The 17,242-nt window shown below is 44.0% G+C and overlaps 1 protein-coding gene across 6 annotated transcripts in view; it reads left to right on the top strand.

The window, feature by feature from the left end:
- Positions 1-3,168: 3,168 nt before the first annotated feature.
- dazl (deleted in azoospermia-like) overlaps positions 3,169-17,242 on the top strand; it is a 280,980-nt gene continuing 266,906 nt past the window's right edge. The window contains exon 1 of one of the 6 annotated variants that reach the window (XM_038797816.1): positions 3,169-3,320. In XM_038797816.1, the coding sequence (XP_038653744.1) occupies positions 3,294-3,320 (27 nt within the window). In that variant the 5' untranslated portion in view covers positions 3,169-3,293. Of the gene's footprint in view, positions 3,321-11,183; positions 11,242-17,242 lie in introns of those variants that run through there. The other 5 variants (XM_038797817.1, XM_038797819.1, XM_038797820.1 and 2 more) reach the window with 5 other exon arrangements.

Genomic DNA, 17,242 nt, shown 5'->3' with positions numbered 1-17,242 from the left:
TCAAAATTCAACATGGCCTTTTCATGCAACACTCTTAGAAATTTTGCCAATACTACAAAATCATGAACCTGTAAGAGACAACGTCTTTAAACCGCCAAAAATTAATTCAGAACACCTAGAAAGCAATACGTTTATAATAGAACATAGAACAGTACAGCACAGAACAGGCCCTTCGGCCCTTGATGTTGTGCCGAGCAATGATCACCCTACTCAAACCCACGTATCCACCCTATACCCGTAACCCAACAACCCCCCCTTAACATTACATTTTTTAGGACACTACAGGCAATTTAGCATGGCCAATCCACCTAACCCGCACATCTTTGGACTGTGGGAGGAAACTGGAGCACCCGGAGGAAACCCACGCACACACGGGGAGGACGTGCAGACTCCGCACAGACAGTGACCCAGCCGGGAACCGAACCTGGGACCCTGGAGCTGTGAAGCATTTATGCTAACCACAATGCTACTGTGCTGCCCTATACACATGGTATAAACAAAGTTATCAGATAAATTAGCCAGGTACATTATCCTGGTGGGTAATACCACTCACTGAGGGTTTGAGATATGCAGGGATTTCAGCAGCAGGAAATTTGAAGGTAAGGACTTGCCAAGTGGTGATGGTGCGAGTTGTAGCTAAACTAGGCAATATTTAGAACTGCTGGAAAATACTCAGCAGGTCAGGCAGATTCTTTAGAGAGTGAAACAAAGTTAATGTTTCAGGTTGATGACCTTTTATCAGAATTGAAAAAAGTTAGAGATGTAACAGGTTTTAAAAAGTTCAGAGGCAGGGAAATGGAGTAGGATATTTAAGAACAAATGGGAAGGTCTGTGCTCAGGTGTAAGCTATTAACTGAAAAAGGGTGAATGAAAAATGAAATGAAAATGAAATGAAAATCACTTATTGTAGGCTTCAAATGAAGTTACTGTGAAAAGCCCCTAGTCGCCACATTCCGGCTGGCGCCTGTTCGGCGAAACTGGTACGGGAATTGAACCGTGCTGCTGGCCTGCCTTGGTCTGCTTTCAAAGCCAGCGACTTATTCCAGCGCTAAACCAGCCCCTAATGTTGCCCCAAAAGGGTTAATGTTTTAAGGCAAAAAGGGAGAGTTACGGACCTCATTGGGTTACTTTCTCTCTACATATGCTGCCTGATCTGCTGAATGTAATTTCAATATTTGTATTTATTTCAAAAGTTCAATAGAAGTTTCTGAAACAATACTTCACCATTCAATTAGATAGACACTTTACAACCTTCCAAACTCAATATTGAGCTCAACAATTTCAGATCATAACCACTATTTATATTTTTTCACAATAAGAAGTCTTACAACACCAGGTTAAAGTCCAACAGGTTTGTTTCAAATCACTAGCTTTCGGAGCACTGCTCCTTCCTCAGGTGAATGAGGTAGGTTCCAGAAACATATATATAAAGTCAAAGATGCAAGACAATACTTTGAATGCGAGCATTTGCAGTTAATTAAGTCTTTACAGATCCAGAGAGAGGGGTAATCCCAGGTTAAAGAGGTGTGAATTGTCTCAAGGCAGGACAGTTGGTAGGATTTCACAAGCCCAGGCCAGATGGTGGGGGGTGAATGTAATGCGACATGAATCCCAGGGGAATTCACTACACTGGGGAAAAGCTGTGATTTGAAACAAACCTGTTGGAGTTTAACCTGGTGTTGTAAGACTTCTTACTGTGCTCACCCCAGTCCAACGCCGGCATCTCCACCTCATATTTTTTTTTCAAACAACAATAATTCAGTTGTTTCCAAAGATTCTTCAGTTGGTAATAATTCTGCTATTTCCATTTACACCAACTCGAGACCCATCTTTTGTTTACTTGTTCCATTACTTTCTCTTTTTGACTTATACGATCAGCCCTTCTGCCATTTAATCTGCCCTGCCTTCCAACTGGTCACAGGCCTCTCATTTAGTCCTTTCCCCATGCTCTCCCTTTTCCTTCCTCTGTTCTACCTTAAAGCCTGTTACAACCCTAACTTTTGCTAGAATTATAAAGTGAAGCACAAGAGCATGAACCATACGTGTTCTCTGCATGAGCAGCTCAGCTAGTCCCACTCGCCTGCCCTTTTACCATAACCCTACAATTTACTCCAGTATGGTACTTGTCCAATTCCAATTGTATCTCCTCCACCACCCTCTTAAGCAGTCCTTTCCAGACCTCAATCACTTCTGCGTGGAAGCTTTTCTTCATGGCACAAGTAGTTCCGCTGCGAATCACTTTACATTCTCTGAGTATTCCACTAATAGAAATAGTTTCTCTCCATCTATCTAGACCCACGGTTTCAAACACTTCTCAATCTTTTCTTCTCGAAGGACAGCCAAGCTTTCAAATGTATCACGTCACTTAAGTTCATCATCCCTGCAACCATTCCTGGAAATATTTTCTGTATCCTCCCAAGGTCTTTATATTTCTGAAAATATGGTGCAAGTACTTTCTCGCTCCTTAGATGCTGCCTAACCCAAAACCAGCATTGTTTTTATTTCAGATTTTCTTGTGGTATTTGCTTCAGTTAATATTTAGGCGCTGTTGCAGTCCCCACAAACTCGTCAGTCAGAAACTCTTCCCCTTTTCTGAAGAGTACAAACTATCCTCACTTGCTCAGATATATGTGTATAATATACAAAAAGCAGTGCAAGCGTTCGGTATCGAGAGCGTCGCTCCTGAAATTAGACCGCGTTGAACATATAACGTTCACGTCCCAATTCTAACTGTAGCTAATCAATTTTAATAGCAGCGGCATAGTTTCAATCTTTATAATTTCCAACTTTGAAATGAGGGAACGAGAGTGAACTTCAACCATTAATTCGAGAACCCTCTCCAACGATTAGGAGTCCGGTACGGTTTTATTTTTCGCCTCCCCGCCCCCAACTTTAAACTTTAAATATTTCATCCGTTAAACGTTTCTTCATGCAACAAAATGGCGGCCTTTAAATTGCAGCCTCGCTTCACGCGCCTCCTGACTGAGAGCGCGGGCTGGTTTGGACTCTTCCATCAGCCGCCTCGATAGGATGTATCCTAAATACAGGCGTTTATACCGTCAGCACTTTGCCTAGATGTTATGGAGTTCCGCCTTGTAGAACATTTTTATTATTTATTATTTAACATAGTTGCTATTTTTAGAAAATGCTGAAAGGATACGAATCGTCCGATCACTTAGTTAAAGCCAATGGGCTACCCCTACTGGATGGTGTTGATTGGATCTTGACTATAAATACAGCGCGCGGCGGTGTTGTACCTTGCTGAAGGTTTGCCTGCTAGGAGGCTCCAACGGATGGTGCTGAGGAAAATGGCAGAAATGGTAAAAGCAACACGCGGGATATAAACTCGCGATTAGTCTCCACATCCTGTGTTCACTGGGTGTTTGCAACAATATGTTGGTTAACTTTATTTTGATGAAACTTATTAAACTAAAACCTAAAGCACGTGACGTTTTCCGGAGAGTCGCGGGAAGCGGACTGCCGGCCATTGACATCGTTAAATGGCGGTTTCCACGTTTCATGGTGATCAATTGTTGCGAGGCCGGCGGGGAGGGAGCGGTTTTTTTTTCCTTATACACCTAGTCCCACCTCGTCGCCTTTAGTTTTGACTTTAGTGTTGAGGCCGATTGTCGTTTCGTTCCTTTTTTTTTTCTTTTTGTTAACTTGTCCAGCCAGCCGATGCCCTGCCCGCCGTGAACACGCTCATTGAGTTTCCAGCCACTCAAATACTTCAGGACTGACTCCATTTTCTTTATAAATGAGGCAACACTTGCATCTGGATGTATACTGACCAAGGACGAGGGTTAGGGTGGCGATAGAAGATTGGGAGTCAAGTTTGATTATGTTGGAGCACACGCAAAGTTGATATGTTCCACTATTCACCTTGCTGTCTGCTTTCTTTGCAAAAAGGTGAAATCTCAACGTAGTTAGTTGAGTTCACGAGAAGCCATTTTCCCCATCTCTTCATCCATCCAGAATAGGAAGCTACAAGACGATCTAATTTCATGTTGAATGAAGCAAATGTTTTTGCCTCCAGTGGTAGATCAACGTGTGAGATTTTCAACATTCCTTATCCACAGCAACACTTAAGATCAAGTGTATTGAAGGATGTAAAGTATCTAACTAAAGCAGTTTAATCTTGATGCAGAGATGCCGGCGTTGGACTGGGGTGAACACAGTAAGAAGTCTTACAACACCAGGTTAAAGTCCAACAGCTTTGTTTCAAGCACTAGCTTTCGGAGCACTGCTCCTTCCTCGTGTGAATGACGAGGTATATACCTCTTCATTCACCTGAGGAAGGAGCAGTGCTCTGAAAGCTAGTGTTTGAAACACACATGTTGGACTTTAACCCAGTTTAATCTTGGAATGGCACCTTTTGACTTGTGTTCAGGCCTTGGGGCAATCCACCTACTCTGCACATCTTTGGATTGTGGGGGTGAGACCCATGCAGTCATGGGGTGAATGTGCAAACTCCACATGGACAGTGACCTGGGGCCAGGATTGAACTTGGGCTGTTGGCACAGAGAGGCAGCAGTACTAACCACTGTGCCATTGTGTTGCCCTAGAATTCTATGATTATGATGGTGACCCATCCAAGATATATTAGATAAGCAATGGAAGTAGTTTGAGGTTGAGAAAATAAATTTGGGATATATGGGTGTCATAAACTTAAATATAGAAGTTGAATTTATGCTGATAATGTTGTCAGGGGATAGAAAGTGGAAAGGGCAGATGATGTGTTGCAACTGTAGCATATGGTTGTTGGCGACATGTAATTCAGGGCAGTCTCAAATCTATCCTCGGTGTCTTGCAGGAACTGGCTGAGTTGGAGCCTGAGCTTCAGACACTTTGATGTATCTGGGAGAGCGGAATGTTAGCTGGACATATTGTTTCTGAAAGCAGTCACACGCCTTAGATTAGGTACTTCAGATTTTGTTTGTGATTAGTGACAGGAAGGTGAGACTGCAAATTGAGGTATATGTGCAGATCCAGAAGGTAGCCTTGCAATTATCCATATTTTAATGTTCTTGCAGCGTGTGTTGACGAGAGCAGAAACTGCTAGGAGACTGAGCAGCCTGACCATGGTAAGTGCCATGGTTCAGGAGGCTAGTCGAGTGGGGGGAGGGGTGGAAGGAATATAGTTGTAGTAGAGGATAGTGTATAGTTTGGGGGAAGGGGAGTTCCCTGTGGCTCAAGGAAGTTCTGTAGGCATGGTTGTCTGCCTTGTGCCAATGTTGAGGATATTTCTGGACTGGAGAGCAACTTGGTGGGAGGAGATGGACCCAGTTGTCATCGTCCACGTGTGAATCGATATAGATAAGACTGAGAGGTATTGCTGCGGGAGTATGAACAGTTAAGGGATAAATTAAAAAGAACTACAAAGTTAACAGTCTCTGGGTTACTAACTGAGCCACAAACAAATTGGCACAAAAATGATTTGAGATTTAAGTGCATGATGCAAAGGTTGGTGTGGGAGAAAGGTTTTGACCTGTGGTCCACTGGCACCAGTACTTGGGAAAGAGGGAGTTGTACTGTTGCGATGGCCATCTCCTGAATGATGCTGGGGCCAGTAACTAAGTCTGAAGAGGGCTTTAAACTAATAGTGAACGGGAGTGTTCACATGAGGGCAATTTTAGAAAGTTGAAGTGGAAGGACATGGCCATAAATGCAGAGTAACAAAACAGATAATGATAACCAGAATAAGAAGGGACAGTAGAGTGCACCAGCAAATCAGGTCAGAGTGGGGAGCATGGTAGCACAGTGGTTAGCACTGTGGCTTCACAGCGCCAAGGTCCCAGGTTCGATTCCTGGCTGGGTCACTCTCTGTGCAAAGTCTGCATGTTCTCCGTGTCTGCGTGTGGGTTTCCTCCGGGTGCTCTGGTTTCCTCTCACTATTCCTGAAAAGACGTGCTGTTAAGTAATTTGGACATTTTAAATTCTCCCTCTGTGAACCCGAACAGGTGCCGGAATGTGGCGACCAGGGTTTTTTCACAGTAACTTCATTGCAATGCAAGCTGACTTGTGACAATAAAGATTATTATTATTATATTATTAGAGATGGGGAAAATTGGTAAAAAGAGAACTTGAATGGACAGACTGCAGAATGATGTGGTATGGAGGGATCTGGATGACCTTGTACATGAATCACAAAGTTAGCATGTGTGCAGCAAGTAATTAGGAAGACAAATAGAATGTTAACAGATATTGCAAGGGGAATGGAATATAAAATTAGGCACTTACTACAACTGTACTCCCTGTGCCACATGCCAGTGGGGCTAGAAATGGGAGGACAGTGCAGCTAAACTAGTGGTGTAGGAGGCAGGGTTTCAGATTTCTGGACCATTGGGATCTCTTTCGGGAAAGGTGGGACCTGTGCAAAAGGACGGGTTACATCTAAACTGGAGGGGCACCATTATCCTGGCTGGGAGGTTTGCTAGAGTCACTCAGGAGGATTTAACTACTATGGCGGGGGTGGGGACTAGAGTGTTAGTTCAGAAGGTGTAATAACTGAAGGGGAAATGGAGAACAAAAATAGAACAACAACACCCTCGGGCAGAGCAAAAAAGGTGACAAGTGTGGCCAGTACAATGTTGTGGGCATCACAGGTGTGGTTGCAAGGGGATCAGGGCTGGGATCTAAATAAACACTGATGTGTGTCCTATCGAAAGGACAGGCAGGTGGGCAAAGGGAGTGGGGTTGCATTATTGATGAGGAATAAAGTTAAATCAATAGCAAGGACTGATACAGGATCAAAAGGCATAGAATCTCTGTGGGTAGAGTTAAGTTGGATAAAAAGACCCCAATAGGAGTTATGTACTGGCCCCCGAGCAGTAGTCAGGATTTGGGGCAGCAAATAAATCCGGAGATAGAAATGGCATGTAAAAAAGGGAATATTACAATAATCCTGGGGGGACTTGAATATGAAGATGGACTGGGAAAATCCGATTGGTCGTGGATCTGAAGAAAAGGAATTTGGAATATCTTGGATGGTTTTTTGGAGCAGCTTGTCACGGCGCCTACTAGGTAATGGGCAATTCTGGATTTGGTGATGTGCAATGAGGCAGACTTGATTAGGGAACTTGAGGTGAAGGAACCCTTTGGAGCAGTGACCACAATATGATATAATTTACCCTGCAGTTTGAGGGAGAAGCTGGAATCAGATGTAATGGTATTACAATTAAATAAGGGTAACAACAAAGATATGAGGGAGGAGTTGACCAGAGTTGATTGGAAAAGGAGCCTAGCAGGGAAGACAGTGGAACAGCAAGGGCAGAAGTTTTTTGGGGGTTATTCGGGAGACGCAACAGAAATTCATCCCAAGGAGGAGGAAACCTACTAAGGGGAGGACAAGGCATCCATGGCTTGACAAGGGAAGTGGAGGACAGCATACAAGCAAAAGCATACAAAGTGGTGAAACCAGAGGATTGAGAAGCCTTTAAAAGCTAGCAGATGACAACTAAAAAGAAGATGAAATGAGTGCTAGCTAGTAATATAAAAGAAGATGGTAAGATTTTTCTTCAATATACAAGTTAAAAGGCAAAAATAGACATTGGAACACTGAAAAATGTGGCAGGAGAAGTAATAATAGGAAACTGAAATGGCAGAGGAACTGAATAGTTACTTTGCATCAGTCTTCATGGTGGAAGACACCAATGGGATGCCAGAGCTCCAGGAGAATCAGGGGCCAGAGGTGAGTGCAGTGTTCATCACCTAAGGAGGAGGTTCTGTGGAAATTGAAAGGTCTGAAGGTGGATAAATCACCTGGACTGGATGGACTACATCCCAGGGTTCTAAAAGAGATAGCTGATTCTGGAGGCATTGGCGGTGATCTTTCAGGAATCACTGGAGGCAGGAATGGTCCCAGAGGACTGGAAAGTGACTAATGTAACACCTCTGTTTAAGAAGGGAGGGAAGCAGAAGATGGGAAATTATAGGCCGGTTATCCTGACTTCCATCATTGGTAACATTTTAGAGTCCATTATTAAAGATGAGTGCGGAGTACTTGGAAGGGCATGATAAAATAGGACTGAGTCAGCACAGCTTCGTCAAGGGGAGGTCATGTCTGACAAATCTGTTAAGTTCTTTGAGGAGATAACCAGAAAATTAGACAACGGAGAACCAGTGGATGTGATTTTATTTGGATCTCCAGAAGGCCTTTGACAAGGTGCTGTATAGGAGATTGTTAAATACGTTGAGAGCCCATGGTGTTAAGGGTACGATCCTGGCATGGATAGAGGATTGGCTGACTGGCAGAAGGTAGAGAGTGAGATAAAGGGATCTTTTTCGGGATGGAAGCCGGTGACTAGTGGTGTGTCTCCGGGGTCTGTGCTGGGACCACAACTTTTCACAATATACATTAATGATCTGAGAGAAGGAACTGAAGGCACTGTTGCTAAGTTTGCAGATGATACAAAGATCTGTAGAGGGATGGGTAGTATTGAAGCAAGGAGGCTACAGAAGGACTTGGACAGGTTGGAGAATGGGCAAAGAAGTGGCAGATGGAATGCACTGGAAAAGTGAGGTTATGCACTTCGGAAGGTGGAATGGAGAAATAGATTATTTTCTAAATGGGGAAATGCTTAGGAAATCAGAAGCACAAAGGAACTTGGGAGTCCTTGTTCACGATTCTCTGAAGGTTAATGTGCAGATTCAGTCGGCAGTTAGGAAGGCAAATGCAATGTTAGCATTCATGTTGAGAGGGCTAGAATACAAGGGGTGTACTTCTGAGGCTGCATAAGGCCCCAGAAGTACATCAGACCGCATTGGAATATTGAGCAGCTTTGGGCCTGTATCTAAGGAAAGATATGCTGGCCTTGGAAAAGGTCCAGAGGAGGTTCACAAGAATGATCTCTGGAATGAAGAGCTTATTGTATGAGGAATGGTTTCGGACTCTGAGTCTTACTTGTTGAAGTTTAGAAGGATGAGGGGGGAATCTCATTGAAACTTGCAGGATACTGAGGCCTGTATAGAGTGGAGGTGGAGAGGATGTTTCCATTTGTAGGAAATCTAGAACCAGAGGATACATCTCAGACTAAAGGACGATCCTTTAAAACAGATGAGGAATTTCTTCAGCCAGAGGGTAGTGAATATGTGGAACTCTTTGCCGCAGAAGGCTGTGGAGTGTTTTTAAGACCGAGATGGATCAGGGGTTATGGGGATAAGGCAGGAGAATTGGGATGAGAAAACAGCAGCCATGATTGAATGGTGGAGCAGACTCGATGGGCTGAGTAGCCTAATTGGGCCCAGTAGCCTAATTCTGCTCCTATGTCTTATGGTCTTTTATGTACTGAGCATTGGTGAGACCACATCTAGAATAACCTTTTGGTCTCCATACAAAAGGAGGGATATAATTCTTTGGAAGCAGTTTAGAGAAGGTTCCTGGGAAGAAGGGGTTGTCTTATGAAAGGTTGGGGCATTGCTGTTTAAAAGAATGAGGTAATCTTATTGAAACACTTGCGGACCGCAACAAAGGTTAAGATCTGAACGAGATAGGCGACGTTTTCAGACTGTAGAAAAGACAGATTTGTTCTGAATGATAATATAAGAAATTGGGTTTTGAACAACTTTATTAAAACAAAAGAAAGCACTTAACTTTCAGACTTCACTGTTCTAACACTAACATATTATATACAGTTTAACTTTAACACTAATTCCCATTAAATAATACTTGGCCTTAGAACCCAGCTTTTGTTCCACTTGCACATTCAGACAAAGGCAGCACTTTGATTTGGGAAGCAATCTCTTCTGTTAGGGACATCTCTTTCCGAATCCTTTGTCAAAGCTTTCCCTCTGGCAGTTTTTCATTACCTCTCCTGATGGCTGCCTGCATGCTTCTTCCCCTCTGTTCCCAAAAGGATCTTAACTCGTGCTCTCCCCTGAGGTGGTCAAACCATGGCATCCTTCCTAAAGTATGCCTGGAATTGTGCATGATATGCTAGCTGAAACCTAACCATGGGCGTATAATGGAATAAACACAAAATTCTGTTCATATTTGGCAGGCCAGATAGCATCTCCGTGTGCTATCAGCATTTTGTTGTCATTTCAGATTTCCATCATCCAGTGTTCTGCTTTTTGCTTTTGGATTTGTAATGGTTTAGCATGCTATTGTACTCTAGGTTTTAACAACCATCAACTTGGCCTGCTGTGTTCAAAGATTTGTGTATGTAAACTGTCCGGTTTCTATTCCTGCACCCCCTTTAAAATAAGTTTACAGTGCCTCTTCATTCTTCCAAAATGCAAGACCTCATTCCTTTTTTTGTTATAATTCTCTTCTGCCATGAATCAACCCATTTCACCAATCTTTCAACCTGAATCTGCTACTTGCCTCCTTGCTTATTATGTGCTGTAGACTAGAACCATGCAAAGGCTATTATACAGAGCCAGACCAGTAGAGAGCATTGAAACATGATTGAATGCCCAAGGAGAATAATGCACCTCTGTAATAGTTGCAGGGGATGTTTGTATAGTAGGATGGGACCTTTCCAGTGTTCTGCAATGGGGAAAAGTGGCAGAGATCAAATGGGAGAAGACTGCATCAGATAGCATAAAAGATCTACTACAGAATGCAATGATGGATCTGGTGGGTTAATAACATTGTGAACGTGACAGTTTTCTGGTGGCTGAATTGTTCTGTGTGCAGATTTGGGCACAGAGAAACTTTATTTGCTGAATTCGCCCATATCATCAGGTTGGTTGAGAATGCATCCAACATTATTTGCTTAATTAATATGTTGCATGTCCAGTAAGGAAGGACGCAGTTCTGTGCAGTAGGTCAGGTAAATGACCTGAAAGTATGCAACAATTGGAGCAATAGTACTTAATTAGATTCCAAATTGAAAATCGGTGTTCTGCTGCCAGTCTTGTGCATGCATGCAAGCAGGCATAGGAGCCAATTTCATTTTTGCTTCTAGATTAAGCCACTGAGAAATTGTCATATGTGAATTTTTCGGTTTGTCTGATATGGAATATACCCATCCCCTTGAGGAACAACCACACTCCACCCTGTCTCCACATTGCCTAAGTCCAAGTTGATAAATCTTCAAGGATGTACATGAGTGACTACAAGAACTATTGAATAATTGCTTTTGTCAGTTGGTTTAAATTCATTTGCCTCATTTAGTTTAGTATTACAAGACTTGCTCCTATTTTCAACAGGGCATTAGATGATCATTTGAATTGAATAAAAACAATGTGTTGGAGTAAGGGGAATGGCACTTAGTCATGATGCTTGATGGAGAGCAGGTATGGAACAGATACAAGAGCCAAATGGCTGTCCACTATGCTGTAACAATTCTGTAATTCTTGTACGTTTGTGCTTGCAGGAAAGGCTCAGGCTATTGATTCCTTTTGGAGTTCTATTGATGCTCCAAGGTTTTGACTGTTAACCTGATCTTCCTATCACGTGTGATTGCAGCTCTGATTAATGTTGGTACCTGTTAGCTATGACCTGCATTTACTGACCTAGGCAGTCCAGCCTGGCATTTCACTAACACTGCTCCCAAAGGAAGCTGCTATTAAGCTATGCCATCTTCAAGAGACTGACCTACAAAGTACAGGGACAACTTTTTCTCTGTAAAGTCGGTACTGTGTTAAACTGTTGAACTACCAGATGTTGTTGGCCATGACCTGAACCAGAAAATTGTGGATTTAAGCCACTCTAAAAACTCAGGTCAAAATAGTGTTGGATGTGCTGTCTATCAGATGAGAGATTAAACTGAGGCCCAGTCTGTTCTCTGATGGCAAAGACCCATTGAGGGTGAGTAGGGGAGTTATCTTTGGTCTCTTGCCAACATTTGTATCTGCATCAAATCAATAAACAAATCAGGTCAATTGATTATTATCATATTGCTATTTGTGGAAGCTTGTTGAATACAAATTGGATTTTCAATTTGTCACTGGCCAGCATTTATTGACCTTCCCTAATTGCCTTTTGAGGAGGTGCTGGTGAGTCACCTTGGAAGTTCTGCAGTCTTTTTTTTAAATAGGTACACCCACAATGTTAGGAAGGGTATTCCAGGTTTTGGTGACCCAATGACAAAGGAACAGTGGCACCATTTTAAGTCCTGTTTTAAAGTGGTGGATTGGCTGCTGATCAAATGGTCTGCTTTGATCTGAGTGATATTGAGCTTGTGGTGTTGTTGCTGCACTATTCAGGCAAGTGGATATTATTCCATCACACTCCTGATTGCACCTTGTAGATTAGAAGGAATTTGGGGAATTAGATGAGTTGGTTGCTCCAGCATTCCCAACCTCTGACCTGTTTATATGACCACAGTATTTTTATGGTTGATCCAGTTGTGGTAATCCTCGGGATGTTGATGGCAGGAGTTTAAGTGACGATAATGCTATTGAACGTCAAAGGAAGATGATTAGATTCTCTTGTTGGAGATGGTCATTGCTTGGCAGTTGTGTGGCACAAGTATTAATGTGCCACATCAGCCCAAGCCTGAATGATGTCTAGGTGGTTCTGCCTGCAGACTGCTTCAGTATCAAGTTCTGAATGGTGCTGAATGTTGTGCACTCATTGGCAAATATTCCTATTTCTGACTTAATCAAAGCAGTGAGATGGTTGGACCTGAGGAACTCCTATCATGACCTGGGCTGAGATGATTGGCCTCCAACCACACCCATCTTATTTTGTGCAAGTTGAGTCCAACCACTGGAGCGTTTTCCCTCTGATTCCTATCGAATTCAATTTTCCTTGGACTCCTTGGTCAAATGCTACATTGATACCAAGGATAGCAACCCTCACCTCATCTCTTTATTTCAGCTCTTTAGCCCAATCACTAACTTTTTATTGAAGTTTAGTTATCCAAACTTTAGACCAAGGCTGTAAATAAGGTCTGGACTCCAGAATTTTGAAGGAGTGGCTAGTATTTCTCAAGTCCAGTTGTTGTGTAGTTGCTTTCCCCCATTACAACAGTGACTACACTTCAAAAATGCTGCACATTAGTCAAATGAATAGTCATGTGTTCAGTTTTGTAAGAGTCATTACATAGATTACATTACATTACATACATTAAGTTGTCAAAAGTAGGTATAGAGCCTGAAAAGGGATATAGACAGTTTGTGAGTGGCAAAAACATGGCAAATGGGAGCATAATATGAACTTGTTTACTTTTGACAGGAAGATTGAAAAGCAGTGTACAATTTAAATGGAGAAAGATTGCAGAACTTTGTGGTAGAAAGGGATTTGGGTATCCTGGTACAGCAAGTGATTAGGAAGGGGAATGGAATATAAAAATCAGCATGTTTTACTGCAACTGTACAAGGCATTGGTGAGCACCTATCAGGAAGACTGTCATTTTTTTTTTAAAAAAGCATTGCATCAGAAATAGTTTAGTGAAGGTTTGCTTGACTCCATTTTGGGATGAAAGGCTTATCTTACAAAGAAAGGTTGAAGAGGTTTGACCTATACGGATTGGAATTTAGAAGAATGAGGCGATCTTATCGAAACATATCAGGAGTGGATATTAGGAGGATGTTTCGTCTTGTAGGGGACTAGAACTAGAGGATAGAGTTTCAAAACATTAAAGAAGAGCAGAGACTGCAACCAGATCAGCCATAAGTCAAGGGAGCAGAATTGGGTCATTTGGCCCATTAAGACTGCTCTGTCATTCGATCATGTCTGATATGTTTCTCATCCTTATTCTCCTGCCTTTTCCCCATAACCTCTGATCCCCTTATTAATCAAGAACCCATCTATCTCTGTCTTAAAGACACTCTGATTTGGCCTCCACAACCTTCTGCAGCACAGATTCACCACCCTCTGGCTGAAGAAATTCCTCCTCCGTTTTAAAGGAACGTCCGTTCTTCCTGAGGCTGTGGCCTCAGATTTTAGTTTATCCTACCAGTGGAAACATCTCCACGTCCACTCTATCTAGGTCTCTCAGTATCCTGTAAGATTCAATACGATCCCCTCCTCTTCTTTCTAAATATGGGTAGTACTGTTGCTTCACAGCTCCAGGGTCCCAGGTTCGATTCTCAGCTTGGGTCACTATCTGTGTGGAGTCTGCATGTTCTCCGTGTCTGTGTGGGTTTCCTCCCACTAGTCCCGAAAAATGTGGTGTTAGATAATTTGGACATACCGAATTCTCCCTGTGTATCTGAACAGGTGTCGGAATGTGGTGACTAGGGGCTTTTCACAGTAACTTCATTGCAGTGTTAATGTAAGCCTACTTGTGACAATAAAGATTATTAAACTCCCAACGAGTATAGACCCAGAGTCAAATATTGTTTTGATGTTAAAGGCAGTCATTTGCCTCACCAAGTTCAGCTGTTTTGTCATGTTTGGATCAAGGCTGTAATGAGGTCAGGAGCAGTGTGATCCTGGCAGAACACAAATTGAGTGTGTCATTTAGCAGGTTATTATTGAGTAAGTGCTGCTTGGAAGCACGGTACATGACACCTTCCATATCTTTGCCATTGATCAAGAGTGGCTTGAAGAGGCAGTGATTGGTTGGATTTTTGGTTGGATTGCTTTTGTCCTTTTCGTGGACGGACACACCTGGGTAATTTTCCAGTGTTTCATAAAATTTACAGTGCAGAAGGAGGCCATTCGGCCCATTGAGTCTGCACCGGCTCCTGGAAAGAGCATCCTACCCAAGGTTAACACCTCCACCCTATCCCCATAACCCAGTAACCCCACCCAACACTAAGGCCAATTTTGGACACTAAGGGCAATTTATCATGTCCAATCCACCTAACTTGCACATCTTTGGACTGTGGGAGGAAACCGGAGCACCCGGAGGAAGCTCACGCACACGGGGAGGATGTGCAGACTCCGCACAGACAGTGACCCAAGCCGGAATCGAACCTGGGACCCTGGAGCTGTGAAGCGATTGTGCTATCCACAATGCTACCGTGTTGTAGCTGTATTGTCAAGAAGATGCGCACAAGTTTAAGTCACACCCACTCAGAGCAGACAATGCATGATGAATAATCAACAAACAGGGCAGCACAGTGGTTAGCACGGCTGCCTCACAGCGCCAGTGACCCGGGTTCAATTCTGGCCTCAAGTGACTGGAGTTTGCATTCTCCCCATGTCTGTGGGTTTCCTCTGGGTGCTCTGGTTTCTTCCCTGTGGTAGGCTATATTAGGGGTATTGCGGTACCTAGGTGGGATGTATGAGTATGAGTGGTAGAACCTGCCTGCTGGTTCCGCCCAGCAGGCGGAGCATAAGAGTCTGTGTTTCACCCACTGCAGTCATTCTGTACCGGAGCTGCTGGGGTAACTACTTAGTACTTCATTAAAGCCTTCAATTGGACTACAATCTCGCTTCAGTAGTGATCGTGCATCACTCCCACAGTTCAAAGATATGGATGTTAGGTGGATTGGCCCCACTAAATCACTCCTTAGTTCCAGGGATGTGCAGATTAGGTTAAGTGGTTATTGGGATAAGGTGGGGAAGTGGGTTTGGATGGAGTGATCTTTCAGAAGCAGCGCTGGACAATATTTGGAGGTCATAAAGTTTTGAAGACATGAAGCGGGATAACTTGGAACCGCTTCAGAAAGTGGTGGAGCAAATGAACTAAAGGATCCTTCAGCGGGCAATGAGTACAAAGAGCTGTACATGGAACAACAATGTCCTACGGATCTCTCAAGACCCGAGTCAGGAAATGAAATTAAATGAAATGAAAATCGCAGATTGTCACAAGTAGGCTTCAAATGAAGTTACTGTGGGGGAAAAAAAAGAATTAATGATATCTTGTTCAAAAAGCACGAAGTTCGGTCTGCTTTTCCCGGCGTGGCTGTGGGTCACGCACCAGAGCCAGCATTACTACTTTATGGACACCGATGAGGCGATGGGAGTTCGCAAAGCATCAGGGACTTGTGCCAAACTGAGGGCCCACGGACCAAAGTCAGAGCCTGAGTATTATTATTTATGGGACTTCTAGTTTTCATGGACTGACTTACTATTTAATTTTTTTGCTGCTTCACAGGTACTTTGTAGTTTATGTTTTCCGTTTTCGCTGCCTATGGGTACAATAGGAGGGGGGGGGGGGGGGTGGAAAACGGGTGCCCCCTATCTCTTTTGGGTTTTATTTTTGCTCCTTGTTTTTTTTTATCTTTTTTGGAGCTTCCAACGGGACAGAAATTTGGCCGGGAAGCAATGGGGGTTAAAGGTATTGGGTGTAGGGGGGTGACGCGGGTACTATATTGTGTTTTGATTACTAATGTGCAGAAAGGGGTGATCGGTATCACTCATCTGTTTACACACCTGGAACAGCATTACAGCTGGAGTGGTCTCGGGTCTTTGTTTGATTGCCCTTGTTTGTTGTTTGATCCTGTACTGCAGAGGGAGAGACTGCTCGAGCAGGACATCAGGGGAATGGGTGGGGGGAATGAGCTCGGGGGAACAATGGGAGCGAGACAAGTGGGTGCCGGAGGGATGAGTCACCGGGCTAGCGGGAAGCTAGTCAAGGGAGTCGGGTGGGGGGGAAATGCATACAGCCAGTATATGGCAGGGGTCAGGTTACAGAGGAGTGTTGTTGCTACGGGGGGGAGGGGGGGGGGGGGGGGGGTGTTATTCTGTTGACATGGGAAGGATCTAAATTAGGTAACAGAGTGGAGGTTGGGGGTGGGAACTACTGGGAGGGGTGCGGCACATGGGTTGGGGGCGGACCCAAGAAGGGGGATGGTTGATCGGCAAGGGGGGGGAGGCGGGGGGCAGGTGCCCTCCAACCAGGCGGATCACCTGGAATGTCAGGGGACTAAACGGGCCAGTCAAGAGGGTGTGTGTTTGTGCATTTGCGGGCTCTAAAGGCAGACGTAATCATGCTGCAGGAGACACCTCTGAAAGTGACTGACCAAACAAAGGAAGGGCTGGATTAGCCAAGTCTTCCACTCTGGCTTGGACTCTTAAATCGAGGGCGGGGCGGGACACAATCTTCATTAATAAACGGGTTCAATTTGAGGTGGAGGGCACAATTGCAGACGGGAGGGAGTAGATTTCTTATGGTCTGCGGTACGCTTGAGGGGGTGAGGGTAGTCCTGGTGAATGTATATGCTCCAAATTGGGACGACGCTGACTTCATTAAAAGGGTGCTGGGGAAAATCCCAGACTTAGATTCACGCAAGCTGATCATGGGTGGGGACTTCAACACGGTATTGACCCTGGACTAGACATGCTCCAGAACGGGTAGGGTCCCAGCGATGGCAAGGGAACTGAGGGTGTTCATGCAGCAGGTGGGTAGGGGGGTAGACCCATGGAGAGCCAGATGGCCGACGGAGGGAATATTCG

The sequence above is a fragment of the Scyliorhinus canicula genome, chromosome 5, assembly GCF_902713615.1.
Source record: "Scyliorhinus canicula chromosome 5, sScyCan1.1, whole genome shotgun sequence".
Lineage (NCBI taxonomy): Eukaryota > Metazoa > Chordata > Chondrichthyes > Carcharhiniformes > Scyliorhinidae > Scyliorhinus > Scyliorhinus canicula.
This window is presented reverse-complemented; position numbering and strand designations above follow the sequence as displayed.